The sequence below is a fragment of the Sinocyclocheilus grahami genome, unplaced genomic scaffold, assembly GCF_001515645.1.
Source record: "Sinocyclocheilus grahami isolate Dianchi unplaced genomic scaffold, SAMN03320097.WGS_v1.1 scaffold183.1, whole genome shotgun sequence".
Lineage (NCBI taxonomy): Eukaryota > Metazoa > Chordata > Actinopteri > Cypriniformes > Cyprinidae > Sinocyclocheilus > Sinocyclocheilus grahami.
In genome coordinates this window covers 1296804-1322359 of record NW_015505362.1, presented here as the reverse complement: position 1 = coordinate 1322359, position 25556 = coordinate 1296804, and the positions used below count along the sequence as shown (strand labels likewise).

The following is a 25556-nucleotide window of genomic DNA, read 5'->3' as shown; positions in this document are numbered from 1 at the left end:
CTATGTGCCTTAGCTAGTTAAAAAGGTACAATGCTACCTGCTTGCATTGACCACTTCAGTACATCATCTCTTTTGGAAACTCCCTTTTTTTGTTTGTTTACAATTGTTTTTATCAGACGCTTGATTACCAAAGCAGTGTGTACCTATCTCATAAATATGCACAGTATTGTGTAGTATAGTGCACTAGCATTACATGCAAATCTAAGAACAGGACTAAGTAAATAGCTGTTTAGTTTCTGTGTGTGATTGTGCTAAAACGGATACAAAGTCTATATTTCATGTTATACTGTTTCTGTGACCTTCAACGCATCACAAACTAACCATTCTGCCTTGCTCTCTGGTGTGTTACAGCCTCTCTGTTGAGTGCAGGGACCACGGCCACTGTGGCCCTGCTGAGAGATGGGATCGAGCTGGTGGTGGGCAGCGTGGGGGACAGCCGAGCCATGCTGTGCCGCAAAGGCAAAGCCCTCAAACTCACTGTGGATCACACGCCTGAGAGAAAGGATGAAAAAGAGAGGTACACTTACTGCTCTGAGCAGACTGAGACATCGCTTTGCAGAGCGCATGTGTTTTGATCACCATGTGTTTGTTTCTGAAGGATACGGAAGACTGGAGGTTGTATTACATGGAACAGTTTGGGTCAGCCTCACGTCAATGGCAGACTGGCCATGACACGCAGCATTGGAGATTTCGACCTCAAAACGTCAGGTGTCATCGCAGAACCAGAGACTAAGAGGATTTCAGTGAGAGCTTTTTCTTTTAAATTCACTTTCACATATTCAAAATGTAATTATCATAATTAAATTCTTTACATTATCATAATATAATATATATAATAATATATTGTATATAATATTTTGTGTGTGTGTATGTGTGTATATATACACAGCCACAGTTAACACCCTGGCCCTGCCCCCACGTCAGGTGTCATCGCAGAACCAGAGACTAAGAGGATTTCAGTGAGAGCTTTTTCTTTTAAATTCACTTTCACATATTCAAAATGTAATTATCATAATTAAATTCTTTACATTATCATAATATAATATATATAATAATATATTGTATATAATATTTTGTGTGTGTGTATGTGTATATATACACAGCCACAGTTAACACCCTGGCCCTGCCCCCAGACCTGTACGTCATCTTCATTTCATACAGTTGACTGTTGACAAATATGATGCAGGGCAACAGCTCCATAAATGCAGTTATGCCCTAAAATTCAAGATATTTGGGCAAAAATGCTCCTGTATGAGTTTTTGTCATATTTATGTCATATGATAAGCGATATCACACAAGTGCTGTTTGTCCCGAGTGCAAATGTGATTTTATACAAAAGTTCAGTAAATAAGAAGTTAATATTGTGTTATATTTTTGTGACCAGTTTTGCCAACAAAAATATTACCTATAAAGCCACAGCAGAATCGTTATGCATGTTTATTTTCTGAATGAATCCGCGCTTTGAACGACTCGGGTGAATCAATGATTCAAAGGCCCATTCATAAAGTGAGCCATTTACTGAATTATTGAATGAATCAGCCGTTTGAATGAATCAAATGAATGAATGACTCATAAAGACATTTATCGCCACCTACTTGCAGTTTTAGTTTCTTATTTAGATTATTTCATTAAAAAAAAACATGTATAGGGATAGTTCACCCAAGAAAATTAAATTGTCATTTACTCAAACTTGAAGTACTTACTTACTTTTGTGCAACATAAAAGAAGGTATTTTGAAGACTGTTGGTAATGAAGCTGTTTTGGTTACCAATTACTTCCTTTGCATGAACACAAAAATCTGAAATGTTTCTCAAATTATCATCTTTTATGTTCCATAGTTTATGTTAGGCCGTTGTAGCCTAAACATTTATATGTAATAAACTTTGTCGAATTAAATAAAATCTTTCTTTCTAAAGCTACTATTTGTGATAATTTCTCATTTAACACAATAATGGCTTTAAATAATCTTTTGAGGGTATTTTCACAGCCAAATGTTATTTGCAATTCATTAGATTAATCAACACATCATGTAATTAATTAGGTTAAAAAAATGTATCGACTTGCAGCCCTAATATGTGTGCATACAATGCATACAATTTTATATTGAGTACTTTTGAGTAAATATTTTTTACATTATAAAATATTTTAAAATAAATAATTATCTTTGAAATGAAATAATTTAAATAAATATTCAAATGCAATTTATATTTCGAGTTGTATTGATGTAAGTCTACCTGTATTGTCAGTTGCATCACGTCCACGACTCCTTTCTGGCACTCACCACTGATGGCATCAACTTCATCATGAACAGTCAGGAGATCTGTAACATCATTAACCAATGTAACGACCCTAAAGAGGCTGCACAATGCATATCTGAGCAGGTGAGTCATAGAATCCAACATCCACCATTATTATTTTTTTTTTTTAGAATATGTTCTAGTTATTACCACCTTCAGCCCTTTATGGGAACATAAAATTGTTCGATGATTGCTAATTTTAATTCTAGATATTTACATGATGTCTTTTGTTTTTTTAGTGTGTATCAAGAGTTCTAAAAAAAAAAAATTTAAGTAATCAAATGAGAAATTCTTTTGTAAAGTGCTGATTCAGTAGATTTACAAAAAGGACACAAATAAAATTGACTCCTGGTTATTTTGATTTCTAAACCTTTTTTGAATGATATTATGTACTGTTACCATGATGTGAGAGTACTCGTACAGCTTCATTGATTCTTGTATTTATAGTGAATGCGGCAGGTTTAAACATGCATAAGATTTGCATAATAACTTCATAGGTTTTTTCCTTGTCATACTCTTCTGTCCCTCTCAGGCTCTTCAATACGGATCTGAAGACAACAGCACTATCATTGTGGTGCCGTTCGGTGCCTGGGGCAAACACAAAAGCTCTGAGGTGAGCTTCTCCTTCAGTCGCAGTTTCGTCTCCAGTGGCCGTTGGGCCTAATCAAAAATAAGAAGAGAATGATGGTTTAACTGTTACACAGAAGTGACTCCCTAGTCTGAATTTACCAATGTGCAATATTCTCCTAATCCATCCTGTGAGGATCACCTCAAAAAAGACCATTACAGCCAGAACCCACATTTAATGTGGTTTTGGAGTTTATATTGACTCAACAGAATGATACAGAGCTATTTTGCCTAGAGAAGCGGTTTTCTGAACCGCTGGAGTTAAAGTTCCTCTGAGGTTCGAGTTTATCCTCGTCTTGAAAATGGTTCTTTCCCGCGTTTAGCTCCTAACCTGTGGTGCTATCTTTAATTTGGTTACCTCGGTTCTGGTTTTCACTTTCGCAGATACTATATTTTAGAATAGTGTGCTATAGTGGAATCAACAATTATTCTCCGTACTGTTATTGTGAATCTCATTTCATTTTCAGAACAGGAATTTTAAGCACTTTCAGATTTTGGGAGGTTCCATATTTTTGGAATCCTCATAACTCTAGTCTTTGAGTGTTAAATGGCACGCAGAAGCACATTTCAGTGGTCTACATGCTTTGTCTGATGGCTGTGCACATTCATAAGCTCATATTTACAGAGTTAGACCACTGTACATACTGAAGTATGGACACCTATTCCTTGTGCAAGCACATATTTCTATAACTTTGTCTCCTATTCGTAGTGTGAATATTCATTCATGCTTTATTCCAGCTTAACAACCAGCAATTTTAAAGCTACTCTAAGAAAAATTCCTACTTGAGTGAATTTGCCACCTATCTTGAGGACCATTTCGCAAACGAAATCAATGATGTGCCTTTTCCATAAACATTGTTCTTTTCCGAGCCTTTCTGGTAAGGAACTCAACTTTAGGTTTATAACTGAAGTTTTAAACTGTGACTTGTGCTTGTTTAGTGTTACTAAACTATTTTTGTTCAGATTGTACGGTTCAGTGGTATTCCCTACAATGCATAGAGCAAAGTCCAGATATTTGTTTTATGTTATTTATATAATGTACATGATGGACAGTTAACTCTATGGTATATGTGATTGTATATTATATTTAAATATATTTTCTTTTAAGTCTCCTTGTTAAAGCAGATATGTGAAGTTTAATTCATTCATTCACTGATATGATTGTAATTGCAGGCATTCTGCTGTAACTTTAAAACCTAAAGCTTTTAATTGGAAAGGCTTCTGTCGTAATCTCTGATTTCCAGTGATTTTTATTTGTAGAGCCATACACATGTGACCTCAACTAGTCGGTATCTTTGTTCACATCTGCAGGACTAGTTCATATTTTGATGCTGTTTATTGATTTCTGCATGAACTCTCATGGCATTCTCATTCAACATTTACTCTCATTTTAGACTTTGAACAGCCTTTTTCCTTTAATGTCTTCCTCTTTAAGGTCCAAAAGCTCATCCAGTACGATAGGGGTCTTGTTTTCGAATGTACTGTTCTTCAATTAATGTGTTTCTGTCAGAATGTATTATATTCAGTGTTAATACAACTGTGCATGAATCTTGCCCAGAACAATCTGTAAAACAACTGCAAGTGTTTCCTGCTTTATATATGGACCTAACTTTGCTTTATTGATATGCAGTTTATTGTGAAGTATAATGCAGCTGTGAATAAAGTTTCACCAGAAAGATCTCTGTTGGATGAACATGATTTATGTTTGCCTGTTTATTTGTTGTCTGATCTACTTTATATGATATTCAAGGGGTCATCAAAAGGCTCGTCTCAACAAACTTCTCTTTATTTCATTATTAAAAATGTATTTTGTTCCAGTAAATGTAATACAGGAAAATGTTCAATGGAGGTTTAAACCCCGATTCCGGTCCCCAAATCCCTCCCTCCGCTCCATCTATATAAGATCTCTGCTTCACTGCCTCAAGCAGTCAGATTAGATTTTTTCCCCCCCATCTGATACTCCTGAGAAGAGCTTAAACCCCAGACGTCCAGCGGTCACTGCAGCGGCGAGAGGAGGTAAGCATCTTTCTCTAATGTTTCACCTATGTTGTATTAATACTGTAAATTGAAGCTTGAGCTATATTTATTTTAGTGCAACACTAACATTTTTGTTGTTTTTGCACCTACATACAAACTAAGCACATTTATTCTCTTTTTCATATTGCGTATGTCTTCTAAGGGAGAAAACCTGTCAGAAGATGGCTGATAATGCTGTCTTTGAGCATGATCAAATCCTTGAGGAGACGGGCAGAAATGGGATGTCTGGGTCAAATGTCATTGCCATGGAGCTCATAAAGAAGCAACATGGAGCTACTGTCAGTTTCCACAGCATCCGTTATAGAGTGGAGCAGAAGAGCGGACCCATCTGCAGGAAGACAACAGTCCATAAAGAGATTCTGGTGGACCTCAAGTGAGTCAATATCACACAGACTAAAAGGTCAAATGAATAATGATTAGAGCTCATTTACACTCTTCAATATGTTAAAGGTTCATAAAGCTTTTCAGCATCTTTTTCAGATGAGCTTCTGATGTTCTTACAACCTTTTTTTCCGTTGTATTAGTTCTATTCATGTATTCAATAACATAGGAATATTCAAATATTCTCTTTTTGCATCATTGAAATAAAAAAAAAGGTTCTCCTATGACATCAAAAGACCTATGGCAACATAGAAATGTATAAAGGTTCTATGGCAGTAGTAGCATTGTCCTGCTTTCAAATCATTAAATTCATTGTAGCTATTTTATTGACAACCTAGTTCATAAATAAATTTGCATCATTTTGTGAAGCATTTTCTCTTTCTTTGCCATGTACATGTGTTCAAGAACATGTTACTTATATACTATATTTTATATAAATAATACTGCAAATATATTTGCCTCACAATGTGATTAGGGGTCATTGGCATAAAAAAATTAATCAATAAAAAAAACATTGAACTTTGTACAGTGGCATCTATGGATCTTAAAACTTTTCTTATGGCCTCACAGAAACCGAGAAAATTCTCTGTCATATGAAGCATACAAAAGGTCGCTTGTGACATCAAAGAATCATCAATAGGTTCTCCTGTGGCATGAGGCTGTATAAAACCCTTTTACCTTTACATGTTCACCAGAACAATGGAGAGCAGAAAACCAAAATGCTTGTTTCTAAAGGCATTAAACGAGCTTGATATTTCCCAGAGCCAAGCGCATAGTTTCTTTGGACATTCTTCTCTGTAGTGTTAGTGTCAATTATATGATATTATGAATGGGTTTGTGAGTCTAATCTCTTGATCTCTTGGCTTACAAACCACCAGGGTTAAATGCAGTCAAGTGTGATCTTGACCTAATAAAAGACTTTGTTAAACTGAGGGTCTCAGCAACACCTAGATGACCTAGTTTTAACAGTGTTATAGTTTGATAAGCATTTCAAATCTAATAAGTGTTTCGTCAGCCATGCAGTGACATTCAGATTCATTGCTTAGATGAGCAGCATTTGCTCATGGCCCTCTACTTTTAGACTAAGTGTGCCTCATTTTTTCCACAGTGCCTGATGAATTCCTTAGCTAGTGACATGAACATAATCTCATTTTTATCTCCCTTTTCAGTGGGATCATGAGACCTGGTTTAAATGCTATTTTGGGTCCTACAGGAAGTGGCAAATCTTCGTGAGTACCTATTTGACTTCTACATATCTTAATAAGAGATCAGTGCCAAATGGATTCTGGATTTGTTTTAACAAGCTTTTGGAGTATCTCTCCCGACAGTGATGTGGAATCAATTAGATGAATGCTAATGAAACATTATTATCATCCTCAAATGGAGTCCTCTTCCTTCTCTCTCTCTCTCTCAGTTTTTTGGATGTACTCGCAGCCCGGAAGGATCCTGCAGGACTTTCTGGTGAAGTTCTCATCAATGGAGCCCTACAGCCACCTAATTTCAAATGTCTTTCTGGTTATGTTGTCCAGGTACAATGCATGATCACTATATTGAGATGCGAGATCTTTTTGATGCTTAAATGCTTGTGTATGACAGTATATTGGGATTCTGAATTAAGTTTTCTTGCTGACCAAATCAATCCATTATCTACAACATTTGTGGTTATGTGTTAAGGATGACATAGTGATGGGGACTCTGACGGTGAGAGAAAACCTCTGTTTCTCAGCCGCGCTACGTTTGTCCTCCCAAATCAGTCCAGGAGAGAAGGAGGCGAGAGTGAACCACCTCATCTCAGAGCTGGCCCTCAACAAAGTTGCTGATGCAAAGGTGAAATAGTATATATATAATATATTTAGTATATATAAAATTTTGTAATTGGCCTCCATATTATTCGCCATTTTTAATCATCCTTTTGGAATGAATTCTAGCATGTAAGAAACTGCTTTATATTTCATGTCAAGTATTACACAGAACCTCACTAGTATCCCAAAGGATATAAACCAGAAGTGTATGTCTGTACAGGTGGGCACGCAGCTGATCCGAGGTATCTCCGGAGGCGAGAGGAAGAGGACCAGCATTGGGATGGAGCTGATCATAGACCCCTCTGTGCTGTTTCTGGACGAGCCCACCACTGGTCTGGACGCTAGTACGGCTTATTCTGTGCTCCTGCTGCTGAAGAGGTCTGTATATTCATATGCAGACATTGTAAAAATACATTTGTAAAATGAAGCAGCCATTGGTTAAGCGTCAGTTCTCAGCAAGTTATCATATAAACTACCATTCAAAAGTTTGGTGTCAGTTTGATTGATTTATTTTTTTTAAATAATGTTTTAGAAAAAAGTATATTCTGCTCACCAAGGCTTAATTTGTTCCAAAATACAGTAAAAACTTTATTACAATTTAAAAAAATATTTTCAAACTTCCTATTTTCATATATTTAAAGGGGTCATATGATGCGATTTCAAGTTTTCCTTTCTCTTTGGAGTGTTACAAGCTGATTGTGCATAGATAAGATCCCTGAAGTTGCAAAGACTAAAGTCTCAAAACCAGAGATATTCTTTATCAAAGTTAAGACTCTGCCACGCCCCCCTAAAACGGCTCGTTCTAACACGCCCCCACATATCTACCTCACTATGTGTAAATATTTGCATAATGCCTCTCAAATGTTCATGCAAAGAAAGAAGGCGTGGCTTCAGTGACCGCAGTTAGTTTTGAAGCAGTCATGTCAGGGAGACGCTGTGTGTTTCTAGGTGAAAGCAAAAGCACTTTATTTGGCCTTCCAGAAGTAGATGCATTTAGGAATCTTTAAGATTACTTACAACAGAACAGCAATGCATTTTATGGACGACCGTTTCGTGAACCTAGGAGAGGAGGTAATTCTGACTTTGCTATGACAATCTGCGCTTCTGAATCAGTTACTGTTTTGTTATTAGTTTAAGTATTTGCTACTGACTGTTCAAATGCGGAGTTTTGCGCATCGTGTGTGTGTGTGCGCGAGCGAAAGAGAGAGGGAGCGGGAGAGAGCGCGAGAGAGAGAGGGGGTCACATCACAGTGGAGTCAGCTGTCTTAACCGTGGCTTGTGTACTGCAAACACATACCAGCTTCATCACTGGGTCTGTCACAAGACTCTGTTCCCCTTTCGGGCTCTGTCTTTACATTTATTTTGAAAGATGAAGCTCGCGATTATGGTAAGAGGTGTTACATTTCCGACGAGTGCTTGCAGTGTTCGGCCAATCACAATGCACTGGGTCAGCTGGCCAATCAGAGCAGACTGCGCTTGTCGGCAGGAGGGGTTTTGTAGAAAATGAAGCGTTTGAGAGAGGCGGGGCATAGAGGAGCTACAGTAATGTACAGTATTTGAAAAATAATGTGTTTTTTGAACATTAAAGCATGTCAACATATTCTGTTACACCAAATACACAAAATAATGATCTTTAAAAAAAGCATCATATGATCCCTTTAAGATTATTCTAGATATATTGGATTTTCAGCATCATTACTCCAGTCTTCAGTGTCACATGATCCTTCAGAAATCACTCTAATATGCTGATATTATTAATGCTCAGCTGAGATGCTTAATATTTTTGTGACAACCATGATGCATAAAGTCCAAAAGAACAGCATTTATTTGAAATTAAGGTTACACTTTATTTTAGGGTGTCCTTGTTACAGTGTAATTATACATTTAAGTACTGAGTTAATTAGCAACATGCACTTACTATATAGTTAGGATTTGGGTTTGGCTTAGGGTTACTTGCATGTAATTAATTATGCATAATTTATTGTTGTTATAATAATAGTAAATGCATGAAAAATGTGTAACAAGGACACCTTAAAATAAAGTGTTACCGAAATTAATTATAATTAAGTGTTAATTTCCTTAAAAAAAGTAATGTTGTTTTAACATCTCAATCCTGTGTCTGTTTGTTTTCAGAATGGCCGGTCAGGGACGCACCATCATCATGTCTATTCATCAGCCGCGATACTCCATTTACCGGCTCTTTGACAGCCTCACGCTGTTGGTCAACGGCAAACAAGTTTATCACGGACCCACTCAAGATGCTCTAGACTACTTTGCCAACATTGGTAGAATAATCTACAGATAAAATGACTTCAATCTCTAAAAGTTTCTAATCTGTTTAAAATATTATTAGTTGAAAGAGCTGAATGTTTTACAGAAATACAATATTTTAAATACTAACATTTCTTACCTTAATGGTGTTTTTTTCAAATGATATCGAAGGATATGCTTGTGAAGCTCATAATAACCCGGCTGATTTCTTCTTGGACATCATTAATGGCAGCTCTACAGCTGTCAACATGACAAAGATTCAGAATAATGGAGGTACTTGGTTATTTCTTTCTATTAAAATGAATTTTGAGGAGCCAGATTGACTTAAGTGATTTCCTCATCAGATATGTAATGGAAAACATGCCAACAAATGCCAATAACATGTCTTGTTTCTAGTTAAAAAGGCATTTACAAAGCATTTGGCCATAAATAATAAAAGACATAAGCTGTTGGGTTCATATATTATTAGTGTTGTCAACAATTTGTCTTCAGCAGTGTAGATTATGAATTGTGTATCACTTAAATGAACTTGTGTGTAATGCTGTTGGCAGATTTCGAGTTTGAAGTGGCTGCTGTCAGCCAGCAGTCTATTGAGGATCAGCTGGTGGAGAAGTACAAAAACTGCAGTTATGCGCGGAGCATCAAAGCTGAGCTAGAGCACATCACCCAGGCCAAAGACAACAACATCAGAGCCAAGTGTCACACCATCACCTACAACAGCTCGTTCTTCCACCAGCTCCACTGGGTGTTGTGGAGAACCTTCTGGAGTCTAATGCTGAACCCTCAGACTTCAGTAGCACAGGTACCACCGTTTATATGGCTTTGATCTGTCTATCTGTCTGACCTTCCCCTAAATTTTCAGTTACAAGCATTATATACATATATATATATATATATATTAATTTCTAAAAATATATCTTTTTAAAACAATGTGACCCCAAAACCAAAAGAGTGATGCATTTAAAAATACATCAAAATCTAAATAGTTCAGATTTCTAATTTTGTACAATTTCTATATCACCCCCAAAATGTTTTTTTTTACTATAGTATGAAATTATATTTTGCATAAAGAAAATAAAGCCTGTTATTAGGTCCATTAGTTTCTATATTTGTATCTTCCTCCCAATTCCTGTTACTGTAATGCCAGAAAAATGTTAAAATATTTATGGTAAATATTGTACTGCCTTTTATTTTTTTGGTCTGCTTTGTAGTACAATTATGATTTTCTTATAGAACAATTATTTTCTGCCTTATAGTACAATTATGCTTGGCAGTAATTTTTACTTTATTCCTGTATCGCAGTACGGAGAATTGTAGTATGGAAATTGAGAGTGATGGTAATTACACAAACAAAATTAAATCTTGAGAAATCTTAATTATGAAAATAATCATCTAAATCTAATGGTTCTAATATAGACTTCATCTTTTCAATGAAAAACACAATTCTGGTAACACTTTAGTATAGGGACCAATTCTCACTATTAACTAGTTGCCTTATTAGCATGCCAATTATTAAAATATTGGCTGTTTATTAGTACTTATAAAGCACATTGTGCATATCCCTAATCCTACCCAATACCTAAACTTGACAACTACCTTACTAACTATAAACAAGCAGCAAATTAGGAGTTAATTGAGGCGAGTTGTAGTTAACAGTTTGTTAATAGCGAGAACTGGACCTTAAAATAAAGCGTGACAATAATTCCTTCTTTTGTAATGTAACCAGCTCATGTTTTCATGAGATTCAAGCATTCAGTTTAAGGAATGTAGGGACAGATTACACCAAACAAAGATTTATTGCCCAATGGTTTAGATCTATTCCCTCCCGCTCCAGATTTTCCTCAAAAGAGACTTTATGAAGATTTAGATGCTCATTAACCACCAAATACCAGGAGCCCTCGATTTACAAATTATTAACAGCTGATTAGCTCATAGAGGCTTTCGACTAATTTCTCGAAGTCAAAGCTAAGCGGATTTGGTGACTGTTGTGATCTGGGTCTCACCATGCAGTGTGGAGAAACGTCTCGCAAGCGTAACAGAATGGTGTCTATCAGACCATCACCTGACTGGAGTTAGTTGAGCGCTGGCGCCTCGACATCAGGATTGAAGAGTGGTTTATCATCGTCAGCTCTGCTGTATTTGCTTAGCCTTTTACCCTGGGAACGACTTTCACACTGCTCAGACACTCATAAGCTGTCAAGAGATTATTGTCAAACTCGCTGCCTGTCACTCCTCCTGCCTATTACCTTTAGTGAGTCAATGATCATGCTCAGCCGTTTGTGTGCGGATGTCAAGATGTTCAATTTGTGTAACTGGTTCATTTGATTTGCTAGTAGTTATTTCCTATGCATTTTCTTTACGTATTTCTAGATTTACCTTCAGAGTAATATCTTAATGAAAGCATGTTCATGTGTCAGTTACATTGAAATCATAGAGCACGCTGCTTGAATTATGATCTTTATTTTTGGCAGCTGGCTGTCACGACCCTCATGGCTGCCATTGTTGGTGCAATCTTCTATGGAGTTAAAGATGACCAGAGTGGCATACAAAACAGGTGAGAGAATCGTTCTCAAGTAAATGGAATTGAGTGACTTTATTTTAATGCCTTTATTAAAGCTGTGTGTCTGCGTATAAAGCTTCACATTATTCTGGACAAAGTACGCAAATCCTGTACTATTTCTATATATCCTGTACTTAGCGTAAAACCTATGATATTATCCTTAAAAATGCAGTGAAATAAATGTGAAGACTTCCAATGAAAATATTCTGATAAAGAACATACTTGTAAAATGTACTTGCATACTTTGCACATAAACAGTTTGAGTACACTGAGAAGAAGAAGAAGCAAGATTTACTATTAAATGCAAATGTCACCATTTTCGTTTCAGGTTTGGTGTTTTGTTCTTCATTACAACGAATCAGTGTTTCAGCACACTCTCGGCTGCCGAACTCTTCATCACCGAGCGCAAACTGTTTATGTGAGTGCTTCAACACCTGTTTGACATTTAGAAAAGCTCAAGAAATATCTGATTTGCTACTACGGAGTATAGTTTCAAGCAAATAAGCACCCATACATGATGAGAAACTGAAAAGAAGTTCTTGCGAGTGATTTTATTTCTGTTTCTGCATATCCTGGGGTCTCTAAATTATCTGTAATAATGCAGTGCTGCATAAAAAACTGGCTCAGTCCCTAATATCAAAAAGCTGCTTTGATGCCGTTTTGGTTCTGCATCTACTTTTGGTTCAGCCTCGTTTTGAAATATGCCATTAGAGAGTATGTTTTCATTATTATTGATATTTTAACTATTTTATTAGAATGAAAATGTTTATTACAATATATAATAAATATACAATTTAAAAATGAAAAATATAATTCAAATAAATGAAAATATAATTATATTTTAAATACATAATTTAACGTTTCTATATTTATCATTTTATTTATAATTAACATTATTTCTCTACTTAATCTCTGTGATTCAATCTGTGTAAACACCTTTTTTTAGATGCAGGTTCAGATGCATCTTCTGTTCCACCTCTACAGTGTAAATTGGCATGTTATTTATTTACTTTTTTTTTGTAGTCATGAATACACAAGTGGATACTACAGAGTGTCTGTCTACTTCCTGTCTAAGATCCTGTCTGACATCATCACTCAGCGCACAGTTCCCACCATACTCTTCACCTGTGTTGTTTATTTCATGATTGGTATGTTGTAAATGATTATACCTTAAAGGGGTCCTATTTTGCTAATTTTGGGGGTGTACTAGAACAGGCTCTCATACTAGGTTGTTCGAAAAACACATTATTTTCCACATATTTTACATTATTACAACACCTCTCTACCCAGTCATGAACGGCTCGAATAGTTCCTGTATCAAATGAAGGTCCGCCTTCTGAAATACGAAATGTGCTGTGATTGGTTAGCTGGGCTAGTGTGTGTTGTGATTGGTTAGCTGGGTCAGTGTGTGCTGTGATTGGTTAGCTGGGCTAGTGTGTGTTGTGATTGGTTAGCTGGGTCAGTGTGTGCTGTGACTGACAGCACTCGGCGCCTGGTCGGTAAATGTCATGCCCCTTACCCCTCACCGCCTGCGAGCTTCAGTGTAAATATTGCAAAATCAAATCAATTTGAGTGCGATTTAAACCCGGAGGATTGTAACCACTCTAAGTTTGTCTGTGTTGGGAAAGCTATCGCGTCTCCGCCATAGTGATAACACTCGTTGCCTTCTCTAGTGCAGCTCAACCAGGTCTCGTCCCATTCGTCAGTATTTGTGATATCACAGATCCCGGAAAATATGCGTTGTAGTCCAAACGAGTCGTTCGTTGTAGTTTTTGAAAAGTAAAATATCTCCTTTTGAATTGGACTTTGAGCTTTGCAACTTTGCAGATCTTTTTTATGCTCAAACAGCAACATTACAGACTAACTAAAGTTGAAAAAGTGAAAAAGCATAATAGGGCCCCTTTAAAGAAACGGCGCATAATTTCTTAATTGCTTACTTGAATTGCAAGATCCACTAGTTTTCTGTAAACATTAATTTACCGTTTTAATTGAATGTATCTTTGCATGCATTTTGCAGTTTTCTAAGATGTTGAAATCTTTGTTTTGCAGGGTTAAAACCCACAGTGGCAGCATTCTTTATCTTCATGTTGACAGTGATTCTGGTTTCTTGTGCGGCTGTGTCCATGACCATGGCCATCTCGGCTGACCAATCAGTGGTGGCCGTGGCCAACATCTTCATGACCATCAGCTTCATCTTCATGATGGCAAGTTCACACAATCACAAGTCTTTTTACTGCAGAGAAGGCCTGTTCTTCTAACTTGAATCGCATGTGTGTCCAGATCTTCTCTGGTCTGCTGGTTAACCTGAAGAGCATCATGGACTGGCTGTCCTGGCTGAAGTATCTCAGCATCCCTCGCTATGGACTCGAGGTATGAACTTCCGCTTCTGTCACTACATCAGTAGTCACTACAGTGACTAAAAGACTTTCTGTTGAGATAATATTTTAATGATGGTTGAGGAATGTCTAATCCTCCCAACAGGCATTGGAGATAAATGAGTTTGTGGGGCTGAAGTTTTGTGGGAATGTCTCTGCCGTGATGAGCAGCCCTGCTGCTGACATCCTCATGTATGTAAAAATATATGTATATATTAAGATATAGATGGCATATGAACTCCTAGTCTTCTAATAAGTTTGGTTTTGCACTTAGAAATATTTATAATTGTATATATTGTGTAGGGTTCCACTTTATCATAATTAGTTAAATCTCCAAAATTTCATTCAAATGTTTTGGTGTCAGTATGATGGTAGTGCATGTATACAATAGATCTTTTAGCGTAATCTTCTACTACATTATATTTTACAGGTGCACAGGAGAACAGCATCTGACGTTCCAAGGAATCGATTACTCATCCTGGGGTTTCTGGCACAACCACATAGCACTTACGGTCATGACTTTGATTTTTCTCATCATCGCTTACATCAAGCTCAGATTCATTCCCAAGTTCTCGTAAATGTTCTGATTATTGTTTGCTTTATGAATCATCACACATTACCACACTCGATTCTGCTGTCTTACAATATCATTTTGGCCTTTACAGTAAGGATGAATGTAGATGGGATAGTTGTGCTTTCTTTCAATACTGATTTCATCCCAAATTCAAGACTGAAATAGTCTTATTATATTAAAATTGGCGCTATTTACTTTACGAATACACATTACTGGTCTTACTGTGAAGAGTTAATCAGTTCATAATTTGTCTTGTAATCAATGTGTCCCTACATTTACATTCTTTCTTATTCTGTTCAAACGTATCGCATTAGAGGAATAAAATGGGCTGTGAATGTTTCATGTTGACTTGTTAGTGGACTAATACATCGTAACATTATTCAAATATTGTAAGAGATAAATAAGAAATCCTAAATGAGAGTATTTCATAAGGTTATATTATGTTACATTTACTGAAATGATTTATTAATCAAGTTAAATGTAAATATTTTGTCATCTCTCTTTCATTGTTCCTGGTACGGCTCGCTCCTTCATAATCTGTGTAACTGGTCTTAATGTGGCCTAATCCACAGCCAGCAAACATCAATGAGAGAACTGAAGAACATTGTTTGCGGTGTTAAAACCACGGATATAAAGCCAGTAAACTCTGTGACTCTGCTGATAACTAAACAATATCCTTATTGTACAGATCTTACAGTCGTTTTGTTAGAGGGCATTATGACTGGGATCAAGCCAAATAATGAGCACATGATGAGTCTGAATGGATTTTATTTTGAATGACTGTCATATTAAACTGTAATAGAATCTGCCAACTACAGAGTACCATAAAGAGTTACAAAGGAAAGTGCACAAAAAAGTAAACATTTTTGACATTTTTATTAAGCTTTCAGAAGAAGCGTGTAATTTCTGCTTCTCTAGCAGCACCAAACACTGATTGGTTTAAGCGACCCAACATAACACATCTGCCACATTTGGCACAAGTCACTACCTGTTTGACTGTATATTTATACAATCTCTGAAAACAATTATCTTTGCAGTTTGTTGATGCTAGTTGTGCAGAAACTATACACTTTACATTTAGGGAATCATGAAAAGCTCTGTAAATCCTACCTTAAGACAAATACTACATGGGTTTCCCATGAAATCAGATGCACTCCAAATCGAAGTTTGTTTAAAAATGCAAAAAGTATCAAAATGATTTAAGAATCATAATTATTCAAAATAAATGCAAGTATATATGTTTAACAAAACATGCCACACTTGTACTAAAATGATGTGAACTGCAAAATAATATGCAAAGCAAACCACAAACTGAGGGAAAATTGCATCAAAGCTCATTACCAAGTGCATAGTTTATATATATAAAGCATTGTGTGACCACCTTCATTGTTTGAAAATATGAATGTTTACTTTTCATGTGAGAGATGCATTGTAAGGTATAATTTTGTGTAAGAATAGCTATTTTCATACATTTCTTCCGTTCCATCATATATATATATATATATATATATATATATATAAGATACTGATCCTTGTTGAACATTATTTCCTTCATTACATTCATTACTGTAAGCTTTCCATCTGGTTTCTTCATTACGGATGAAAATGGACTTTAATACTGTAGGTTAGTGAAAGCATAATGCATATCTATACTGCGTTTCATCCACACTGTAAGCAGTGCATTTAACCATAGCAGGATACAGTACAAAAATTGTGATATAAAAAATATTTATAATATACTTTCCCAAGCCATTTTTACAATGACTTCTAACAAAATGGTGACACGGTAATTTTTTGTGACTATTCGGTTCACATAGATGTATTAATTGTATTAAATTTTTTGCTTATATGCCGTTACTAATTTAGTCAAAATGGTTTAAGAGAAATTTTGGGATCAATGCATACAGTAAATTAGTTATAGCTTGATGGGAAAATAATATACTAAATAGAAGTAATCATAGCTAAGATTGCTGGAAAAAGCTAAATGTACCTCCATTTTAAAATGCATGTAAATGTACCTGGTTAATACAGGCAAAGCAAAGCTAAGCTGGCACTGACTGACCTTCAAATCTAATTTGTTTCATTAGCATATCCACAAAAATGTGTTTTTATTAAGTAATAATGAAACTGTGTTTTAGAACTTCCTTGTCGCATAAACCATTTATCTTAATTTTTGCATTATAAAGCCCCATTTAACTTTAATATAAAGTTTAATACCCAAATAAATAGCTTTTTGCAGGACTATTTAACTCTACTGCAGTGGCTTTGGGGCGGACCTTTAACACTGTTTAAGTAAATTTTGCCCCAAATAAATTGTGGACTTCATTGATCTGTAGGAATGTTTTTACAATCAAAACCATTCACATGTGGGCGGCCCCACTGGCCGCACCATCTGGGCCCTCGTTGGACAGTGAGGATGGTGAGCGGGAACTGCGTGGGCGGAGCTGAGCAGATGGGATGATGGGAGTGGTCTGATGGTGGCTCACCTGTGACATGGTGTCATCAGACTCCCAGCGCTCCAGTTCTTCTCTCACCAGCCCATCCATTTGCTCTCGGTGCAGCTCTGGATCTCGGCCCATCCTCTCGTCCTGAGAGAATCAAATTATACTTCTTAATGTACGCTACAATATTTTGGTCTAATCTACAATTAAATATAAAAATGACTAAAGCGGTGTCTCAAAACCCACCTAAGCATTTTTTGGGAATCATAAAGCACAGTCCCAACACAATTTATCTCCATGTCCTGACAAATAATTTGTCTAAAAGCAAAAATGCAACTCAACAGTAATATGTTATATATATATATATATATATATATATATATATATATGATTACAATTCTATTTAGTAGTAAATTATGTTGTAAAGTTCTAAATATTTTTTAATCAATTACTTTTTAGTAATTAAACTAATAAAGTGAAATATATTTAAACCTATATAAAATATTAAACAAAATGTACACTAAAAAGCAAAGGGTTGGAAAAATTAAGATTTTTTACATTTCTACTTTGAATTTTTTAACACTTATTCAACACTGATTGAAATTAATCAAAAGTGACAGTAAATACATTTAAAATGTTACAAAAGATTTTCTTTTCAATGATGTTTAATGCTGTTCTTTAAACATTCTATTCATCAAAGAATGCTAAAAAATCTAATTTACCAAAAAGATATTAAGCAGCAAAACACTGATAATAATAAGCATCTTGATTAATAATTGAGCACCAAATCAGCATATTGGAATGATTTCTGAAGGATCATGTGACACTGGCGTAATGATGCTCTAAAATCTTGGGAATAACCTACATTTTAAATATATTCAAATAGAAAAGTTATTTTAAATTGTAATAATTTCACAATACTACTATTTTTTACCGTATTGCTAATCAAATAAATGCTGCCTTGGTGAGCATAAGTGACTTCTTTCAAAAACATTGAATAATTGTAATTATTCAAGACTTTGACTGGTGTGTATAATATATACAAAAAAATACATAATGCACACATATTTGTAAAGTGAAACTTTTTTTTATCATCACCTCCATGACTCCATCCAGGATCCGTCCAAGCACATCTCTCCTCTTCATCTTGGCTCTCTCCATGGCCTCTAACTTCACGATAACGGCGTCAATCTTTGACACGATGCTGCCGATGGAGTGCTCCATGCGGTCCACTCGACGCACAAGCCTGTTGGGCCACAACAAATACAAAAAATGTTTTATTTAGAGCTCAAACATTCAATATATTGTGAAAATGTAATCCTAGCTAAAAGCTATTGAGTGACAGGCGATGTTTACACTTGGAACTCCTCGTATGACACGCCCCCTGAGCTGCTGCCACGGCGACGAGAGCTGTGCCCACTGTCCTCATCATCGTCCTCCTCGGAGTCATCCTGGCTGCGCGAGAAGCTCCGCCCACTCCCTGGCCTGGGCAGCGAACTGTGCTCCAGATCCAAGTCCTCCTGGCGAGTGTTCAAGATATACTAAGCAACCGTTCCAGTGTAATTTAGCAATTTGCTTCTTTATTTTACATGTTTTAACTATGCTCAGAAGGTCATGGGTTCAATTCCCAACAAGAACTGATCATATGTGTTCCTTGAATGCAATGTTAATTGCTTTGGATAAAAGTGCTTGCCACATGCAAAAACAAAACCGTTTATACAACATCCTCTAGCATTGGTTTTTCACTCACTCTCTCTTTCTCCAAGTCATCTCTCATTTGCTGGTGCTCGTGTTCGGTCAGTTCCTGATCTCCGTCAAGGTCATACTTGGCAAAAATGGCTTCAATCTCAGCATCCGAATGGCCCTTTCTGTGCACAAACGCATATAAAACAGTTCACACTGACAGTTATATCCATCTTGGGAGGGGTTGAATTTGTATCATACGGTAGAGGTAAATGTTTCTCACCCTCTGAGGTCCTGCCGGAGCTCATCAAAGCTGAGTTTGCCCGCAGCCTGGTGTAAACTGTCTGGAATGTCACTGATGGAGGTCTTCTTCAGCTTGAGTTTGACCATCGCCCTGTTGTAGCCCTTCTTGATGAGGTCTGTGATCTCCATTTCTGACCTCTGCTGGGCCATGTCAGCTTTCACCTCAGAGTAAGTGTCATTGATGATGGCCAAGAACATATTCTGAACAGAACAAAAGGCCCAGTATAACACGAGCATTTTTAAATTTAGGATTGATTTCATGTGATTTATGTTGTGTTTACCAGTAGAATCATGAAGATGAAGAACACAAAGGTGGTGAAGTAAATCGGCCCCAACACGCTGTCAGCCTCCTCGATTTCTGAGAAGTCAAAATCTCCCAGAATGATCCGGAACTGTGTGAAACTGTGAGCAAAAGAAACCACCAGCATTAGAGATATTTTGAAGAATGTGGATAATCAAACCGTTGCTGTTCCTCATTGACTTCTATAGTATTTTTTTCCGTATTAAAAGCTTGAAGGTGAGTAAATGATGACAGCAAAAATTAAACATACAAGGATAAATCATACACAATAAGATCTATAGCATGCATTTAGAATGTATGCATGATGACTTCAATCTCGTATAAAAATTTTCAAAATAGCTAACAGCTAATTATTGTCATGTTTTTGTGCATTATTATTTATATAATACTATATTCCAGGGATGCCCAAACTCGGTCCTGGAGGGCCGGTGTCCTGCAGAGTTTAGCTCCAACTTGCCTCAACACACCTGCTGGGAAGTTTCTAGTATGCCTAAAAGTGCTTGATTAGCTGGTTCATGTGTGTTTAATTGGGGTTGGAGCTAAACTCTGCAGGACACCGGCCCTCCAGGACCGAGTTTGGGCACCCCTGCTATATTCTAAGTATATTTTTGGTTATTTAGATGCCTCCAAAACTCACATGCTGGCCTGGAAAGTGCTGAAGTCGTTGACTTGAGTTCCAAACACTAAATACGCCAGCTGAGCGTAGGCCAGGAACACGATGAAAAACATGAGAGCGAAGCCCATCAGGTCCTTGGCACAGCGTGACATGGTGGTGGACAGCTGATTCATGGTCTTGTTGAAATTAATAAACTTAAAAAGCTGTGGGAAAAGCAAGATGGCTGTATTTTGATGAGACAACAACAATTTTTTTTTTTACATGCCAGATATTGAGACAAGACCTCACCTTCACCCATGAGAGGAAGACAATGACGGCAGCCAGGTTGTTGAAGTGAACCTGAAGGCGAGCAAGCGGCTCAAAGTTGGGGTACGTGCCATGGTTCTCCAGCAGGAAGTGAAGTCTGTGACTGACCGCTGACGTTCTGCAGATGTTCATTATGATGGCTGGAAGGCTGAGCTGTGACGATGATGAACAAAGACCAAGGTGTCATAGTCAGCACAAATGACATTGGCTGGAGTAAACCATACATATGCAGTGTCTTAAAATCTTTCATTATGCCCTTTGACCTACTGCGACAATGAGAACATCCAAGCAGTTCCACAGGCTCTTGAAGTAACGCAAACGATGCAGGCGGATCTCTAGAACTTCTTCCACCAGGTAATACAGCACAAAGAGGCAGAAGGCCACTTCACATATCCCCACAAAGTAGTCCCAGCTGGACACGTACCGGATAAGACGCACCGTCTGGAACTGCCAGGAGGTCACAGCGCCACCTGTGGCTGGAAACTCCACCAGTAACCTACAGCAAAGCAGTCAGAGACAGATCTTTGAGGAAACATTGTATATTAAGTCAGCATGGATGCTAAAGCTATGCTATATTTTATTACATAAAATAACACATGACATGCGTAAAAAAAAAACTAAAATCATGGCCACAAATGAAGAATTTGTTCCCACAATTTAATAATTAGCTCTTTTGTTTTAAGTAAAATGCATAGTCATGTACTTATTCGTTCCCATAATTTGCTAATTTGTTCCCTCTTTTCAGTTAAATTGTAGCCTGGATTTAACAAATTAATAAATTGTGGGAACAAATTCTTAATTCGTGGCACCAAAATCTTTTGTTTTAAAAAATCTTGTGAGTTTGTGAATCTTTAGTTTTAATGTTTTACACTTAAATAGTCGTTTAAATTATTTAATATATTTAAATTAAATAAATGCAAGAAAGATTGTTCAAATGGTGGGCAAATTACACCATCACAAATGCTAAACTTTAATCCTAAAAAAGTTCTTAAACTTAAATTTCTTTAAAAATATATATAAAAAGTTATACTTTAAGTAAAAAGTAGAGAAAAACCTACGCTATATTTTATTATATATAATACCTATTTAAATGTAGTTATTTACGTTCATTTTCATTTAAATAGTTATTTAAATGATGAGATATATATATATATTAACATTAAACAAATGCAAGCAAGAAAACAATCACAATTCCGTATGTAATCCATCATAAAACTTAGACTATTAATGAATAACTTTAATTGTAAATTTTTTTTTTTTAAAGTACAAGTACAAAAAGTTTACAAAAAAGCTTGATAGTTTAAATGGAGTCTGTATGTTAAAGGTTTGGGCAGAATTAATTGCAAAAATGTATTAAATCTAATGCACTTGTAACACAGCTTCAGTTCATTACCTGACAATACAAAACAGGTTAACGTTCCCATTGTAGACGGAGAAGTCCAGGAACACTGCTCTAGTGCCACGGTCCAACCAGAGGTTGTTTTTTAACTCCTGCAGCTGATTGGCTGACTTCTCTCGAGTGCGTGACAGGTCCTGGTAGTATCCTCCACCGCCATAGGTCGACACCTGACCCCAGTAGCTGCTCTCACCCAGCCTGCTCTCCTCGGAGTACCTCCACCTGACAAATAAACGGAATGACAAACCTGTTTAAGACCAAAGATCAGCCAATATTTTACCATTCAAAATATACGTGTATTTTTACATACGCTGTCCCATTCTTCGGTCCGAATGCTGACTTGTCCTCAGTGGCGGGAGAATAGACACTGTAGCAGTCGTAAACCTCATCCCGCAGGTCCTCATGGACAGAACAGGACTCATTGCGTACTTTGAGTTGCCGGAGACGTGGGACGCCCAACAGGAGGTTCTCGTAGTAGATCAGACTCTGGTTTTCTGGGAGGCTCTTGTTGTTGTACCAGAACTCCCAGTACATGCCATTAAGAAAAGGGCCTTCTGTGAACTACACAGATAATGTTTTCATTAACATCTGTGATGCAATTGGAACTAATGTGCATTTTCATACTGTAAAAGAGCATTCAAGTCAGTGGAATAATTACTTTCCAGAAGTCCTCCATGGTTGAAAGAGTCTTGAAGGTCATCGGTTCTCCGCTTGTCAGCGGTGTCTCCAAGAATAGTTGGGACATGACTTTGGTGTAGTAGTACATGTTGGTGCTCACCATTCCGTAGGTTACTAAAAGAAATATCAATAATGTGTTTTAAACAGAATAACATGTTGTGTTTCTGTAGATGGTAGAGCATATTGGAGAGCAGATAGATGCTCCTAAAATGTTCACTGTATAAAATGTTGTGCACTTTTAATATGGATTCATTTATTTGTGTTCCTGTAGCTCAAGCTGTAAAGCATGGTACAAGCCAATGTCATGGGTTCAATTCCCAAACGATGCATTAACTGATCAAATGTACTGTATATGCAATGTAAGTTGTTTAAAAATCTGAAAAGTCTGAAATGCATAAATGTAAAATGAAAATGCATTTGAGCAGACTCTAAATACTCAAAAATGTAAATTGTTGCTGTGGTTGTTACGAGGATTAAAGTGACGGTTATACCAGAAAAAAGACTGCCAGAGCTGGAGCAGACCAGGGAAACTGACAATTTGAGCAATATTTTTTCCATTATGACATCTGATTCTTTATGCTGAATGGCAACTCATACTATAGCAATTAAAATAAAAAACCTGTTATACTTTTTAAGTATCATTACGTTTTGTGCTCTTAATTAAACAGATTCTTAATCTGATGAATATTTTTAAGGCCTATTCCTCTAACATGTAAGGAAAGGACATGTAAAAGAATGTAACATGGTATGCATTAACATATTCAAGCATGAAACTGTCCGATATTCAACTTACAAATGCAGAGGGTGACCAGAAAGAGAATGTAGGTGATAATTTCTCGTAGGACAGTTTTCAGGTACATCTCTCTGTTACTGTTGCTCTCACCCAAAAGACAGGTATCCCACAGCACTGAAAAAGATAAAGAAATAAATCTTCCATTAATTCACAAAATCATGTTTACCTAGCTATATAATTAGGCACTTTTTACTTACAAATTAAGGTTAGGTCATAATTAATACAGACTAACTATTAACCCTGAAATACAACTAATATTTTAACCCTTATTTCATAGTGAGGTACTTTAGAAGTTACAAGGAAAACAGTCATATTGTGAAACATTATTGCCTTTTTAAAATAACTGATTTCTATTTTAATTAATTTTTTTAATATGTCTTATTCCTGTGATGCAAAGCTGAATTTTCAGCATCGTTACTCGAGTGTTCAGTATCAAACGATCCTTCAGTAATCATTCTAATATGCTGATTTGCTGCTCAAGAAACACTTCTTCTTACTGTCACAGCTGAATACAGTGTGCTGCTTAATATTTTTGTGGAAACCATGATACATATTTTTGGGATGCTTGAGTTAAGTAAATTATAAATAGGGCCCCTTTTACATTTTACTTAAGACATTATCTTGGCCCTTTATGAAAAGGCAACTTTATCAGAAGTGTAACCCATCCTAGCAAGGCTATTACAAGTTTTACTATGTGTGACCCTGGAGCACAAAACCAGTCTTAAGTCGCTGGGATATATTTGTAGCAATAGCCAACAATACACTATGGGCCAAAATTATAGATTTTTCTTTTGTGCCAAAAATCATTAGGATATTAAGTAAAGATCATGTTCCGTGAAGATATTTTGTAAATTTCCTACCGTAAATATATCAAAACTTAATTTTTGATTAGTAATATGCATTGCTAAGAACTTCATTTGGACAACTTTAAAGGCGATTTTCTCAATATTTCGATTTTTTTGCACCCTCAGATTCCAGATTTTCAAATAGTTGTATCTCTGCCAAATATTGTCCTATCCTAACAAACCATACATCAATGGAAAGCTTATTTATTCAGATCATGTATAAAACTCAATTTCAAAAAAATTGACGCTTATGATTGGTTTTGTGGTCCAGGGTCACATAATTGTGTTTACATTTTCAGTGTAGTGAAACATAACCACAATAATCCTAGCAACAGTTTGACCTCTCATTTTCTCCAGTATCCTCTTCCCACAGCTGCTGTGTTCTTGTGCTGGTGGAGTTGGATACAGTCCTCTGTTGATCCGCGCACTGATGCTGGTGCTGGACGCCGTGGACACAGACCTCCGGCCAGGGCTCGCCGGAGGCCAGTCCGCTTCCATCATCCCCTCCTCCGGCTCGAACCCTGGGTTATCCCGGCTCCATGCCTGTCTGGAGCTGGAGGTGGGTGGAGAGGGGGTCTCATCGGGCACTCCGAGGCCCACTTCTTCATGATGCACTTTTTCCATCTCGATCCCTTCATAAGGCGGAGAGGACGCGGATGCGGATGCCGCCTGGGCCTGCGGTGCTTGGGGACGGACGCGACTGGAGCTCATCGTGTCATTCACAGTAACCTAACATAAACACACCTCTTCATTTTAGTCGCTCTTTAACGCTGGGTTATTGGGAAGCTGCCAAAACTCAAAACACTACCGTTAATTCAAAACGTCTCGAATTTGATTTCCGTCAAGTCAGAGTTATTGAATAGCTATCGTTGCAGCTTTTTAAACCTCTCAATATCCAATTTTACGATGTTATGTAATAGAAATACGCGAGAAAATCCGAGTGAAAACTTCATACAACAACAAAAACCGCAGAAAGGTATTTTTGTCTGGAAAAATAGACGCTTCGAAAAATACGAAGAGTTTATACCTGCATGTTTTTCTCTGGGTGGCTTCAGTCCAGCTTTTGTGAGAGTTTGGAAAAGCAGTTTTCCAGTCCACCCTCAGCCATCTTGTTCCCAGTTGTTCCCAGACTGGAGGAATCCAGTTACACCGACATCAACCTCTGGAAACTTCAACATTAGCCTTATTTAGTGCGGCTCCTCCCTTTCTGTCCACCACACTCTCACTGACACTCACAACATCATTCAAACGCGCGTTTAATAAAAACATA

At 36.8% G+C, this 25556-nt stretch overlaps 3 protein-coding genes across 8 annotated transcripts in view; 2 read left to right on the top strand and 1 right to left on the bottom strand.

Moving 5' to 3' along the window:
- LOC107594437 (protein phosphatase 1K, mitochondrial-like) overlaps positions 1-4614 on the top strand; it is a 9874-nt gene extending 5260 nt beyond the window's left edge. For all 3 annotated transcript variants that reach the window (XM_016284492.1, XM_016284490.1, XM_016284491.1), the window contains exons 4-7: positions 352-517; positions 599-743; positions 2247-2381; positions 2830-4614. In XM_016284492.1, coding sequence (XP_016139978.1) covers positions 352-517; positions 599-743; positions 2247-2381; positions 2830-2961 — 578 coding nt within the window. In that variant the 3' untranslated portion in view covers positions 2962-4614. The remainder of the gene's footprint in view (positions 1-351; positions 518-598; positions 744-2246; positions 2382-2829) is intronic.
- On the bottom strand, positions 425-25556 carry LOC107594434 (polycystin-2-like). Of its 4 annotated transcripts, XM_016284488.1 has the most exons (16): positions 25314-25556; positions 24628-25015; positions 23442-23555; positions 22629-22762; positions 22281-22531; positions 21968-22192; positions 20842-21070; positions 20557-20727; positions 20290-20471; positions 19633-19753; positions 19332-19552; positions 19116-19233; positions 18722-18885; positions 18464-18611; positions 17411-17512; positions 425-492 (listed from the first exon to the last, which is right to left on the bottom strand). In XM_016284488.1, the coding sequence occupies exons 1-16, from the start codon at positions 25317-25319 to the stop codon at positions 475-477; spliced, it is 2592 nt and encodes an 863-aa protein (XP_016139974.1). In that variant the 5' UTR covers positions 25320-25556; the 3' UTR covers positions 425-474. The 4 variants fall into 4 exon arrangements, with proteins under 4 accessions (XP_016139974.1, XP_016139972.1, XP_016139971.1 ...); XM_016284486.1 differs by lacking the exon at positions 425-492 and having other exon boundaries at positions 15835-17512; positions 18722-18882; XM_016284485.1 differs by lacking the exon at positions 425-492 and having other exon boundaries at positions 15835-17512; positions 25314-25555.
- On the top strand, positions 4855-15780 carry LOC107594435 (ATP-binding cassette sub-family G member 2-like). The gene is made up of 16 exons (XM_016284489.1): positions 4855-4940; positions 5104-5334; positions 6512-6571; positions 6757-6871; positions 7017-7169; positions 7365-7522; positions 9278-9429; positions 9587-9688; positions 9967-10217; positions 11887-11969; positions 12304-12393; positions 12999-13123; positions 14025-14179; positions 14256-14345; positions 14457-14542; positions 14781-15780. The coding sequence occupies exons 2-16, from the start codon at positions 5123-5125 to the stop codon at positions 14926-14928; spliced, it is 1980 nt and encodes a 659-aa protein (XP_016139975.1). The 5' UTR covers positions 4855-4940; positions 5104-5122; the 3' UTR covers positions 14929-15780.

What these genes read in the sequence shown, in the direction of transcription:
- LOC107594435 (XM_016284489.1), top strand. Translation starts at nt 5,123, where the DNA reads ATGGCTGATAATGCTGTCTTTGAGCATGATCAAATCCTTGAGGAGACG. An exon ending in ACAAAGTTGCTGATGCAAAG is followed by an intron (nt 7,170 to 7,364) that starts GTGAAATAGTAT and finishes ATGTCTGTACAG; the next exon opens with GTGGGCACGCAGCTGATCCG. An exon ending in CCTGCTGCTGACATCCTCAT is followed by an intron (nt 14,543 to 14,780) that starts GTATGTAAAAAT and finishes TATATTTTACAG; the next exon opens with GTGCACAGGAGAACAGCATC.
- LOC107594434 (XM_016284485.1), bottom strand. An exon ending in GATACTGGAGAAAATGAGAG is followed by an intron (nt 23,556 to 24,627) that starts GTCAAACTGTTG and finishes TATCTTTTTCAG; the next exon opens with TGCTGTGGGATACCTGTCTT. An exon ending in TCTTCCTCTCATGGGTGAAG is followed by an intron (nt 20,472 to 20,556) that starts GTGAGGTCTTGT and finishes CTTTTCCCACAG; the next exon opens with CTTTTTAAGTTTATTAATTT.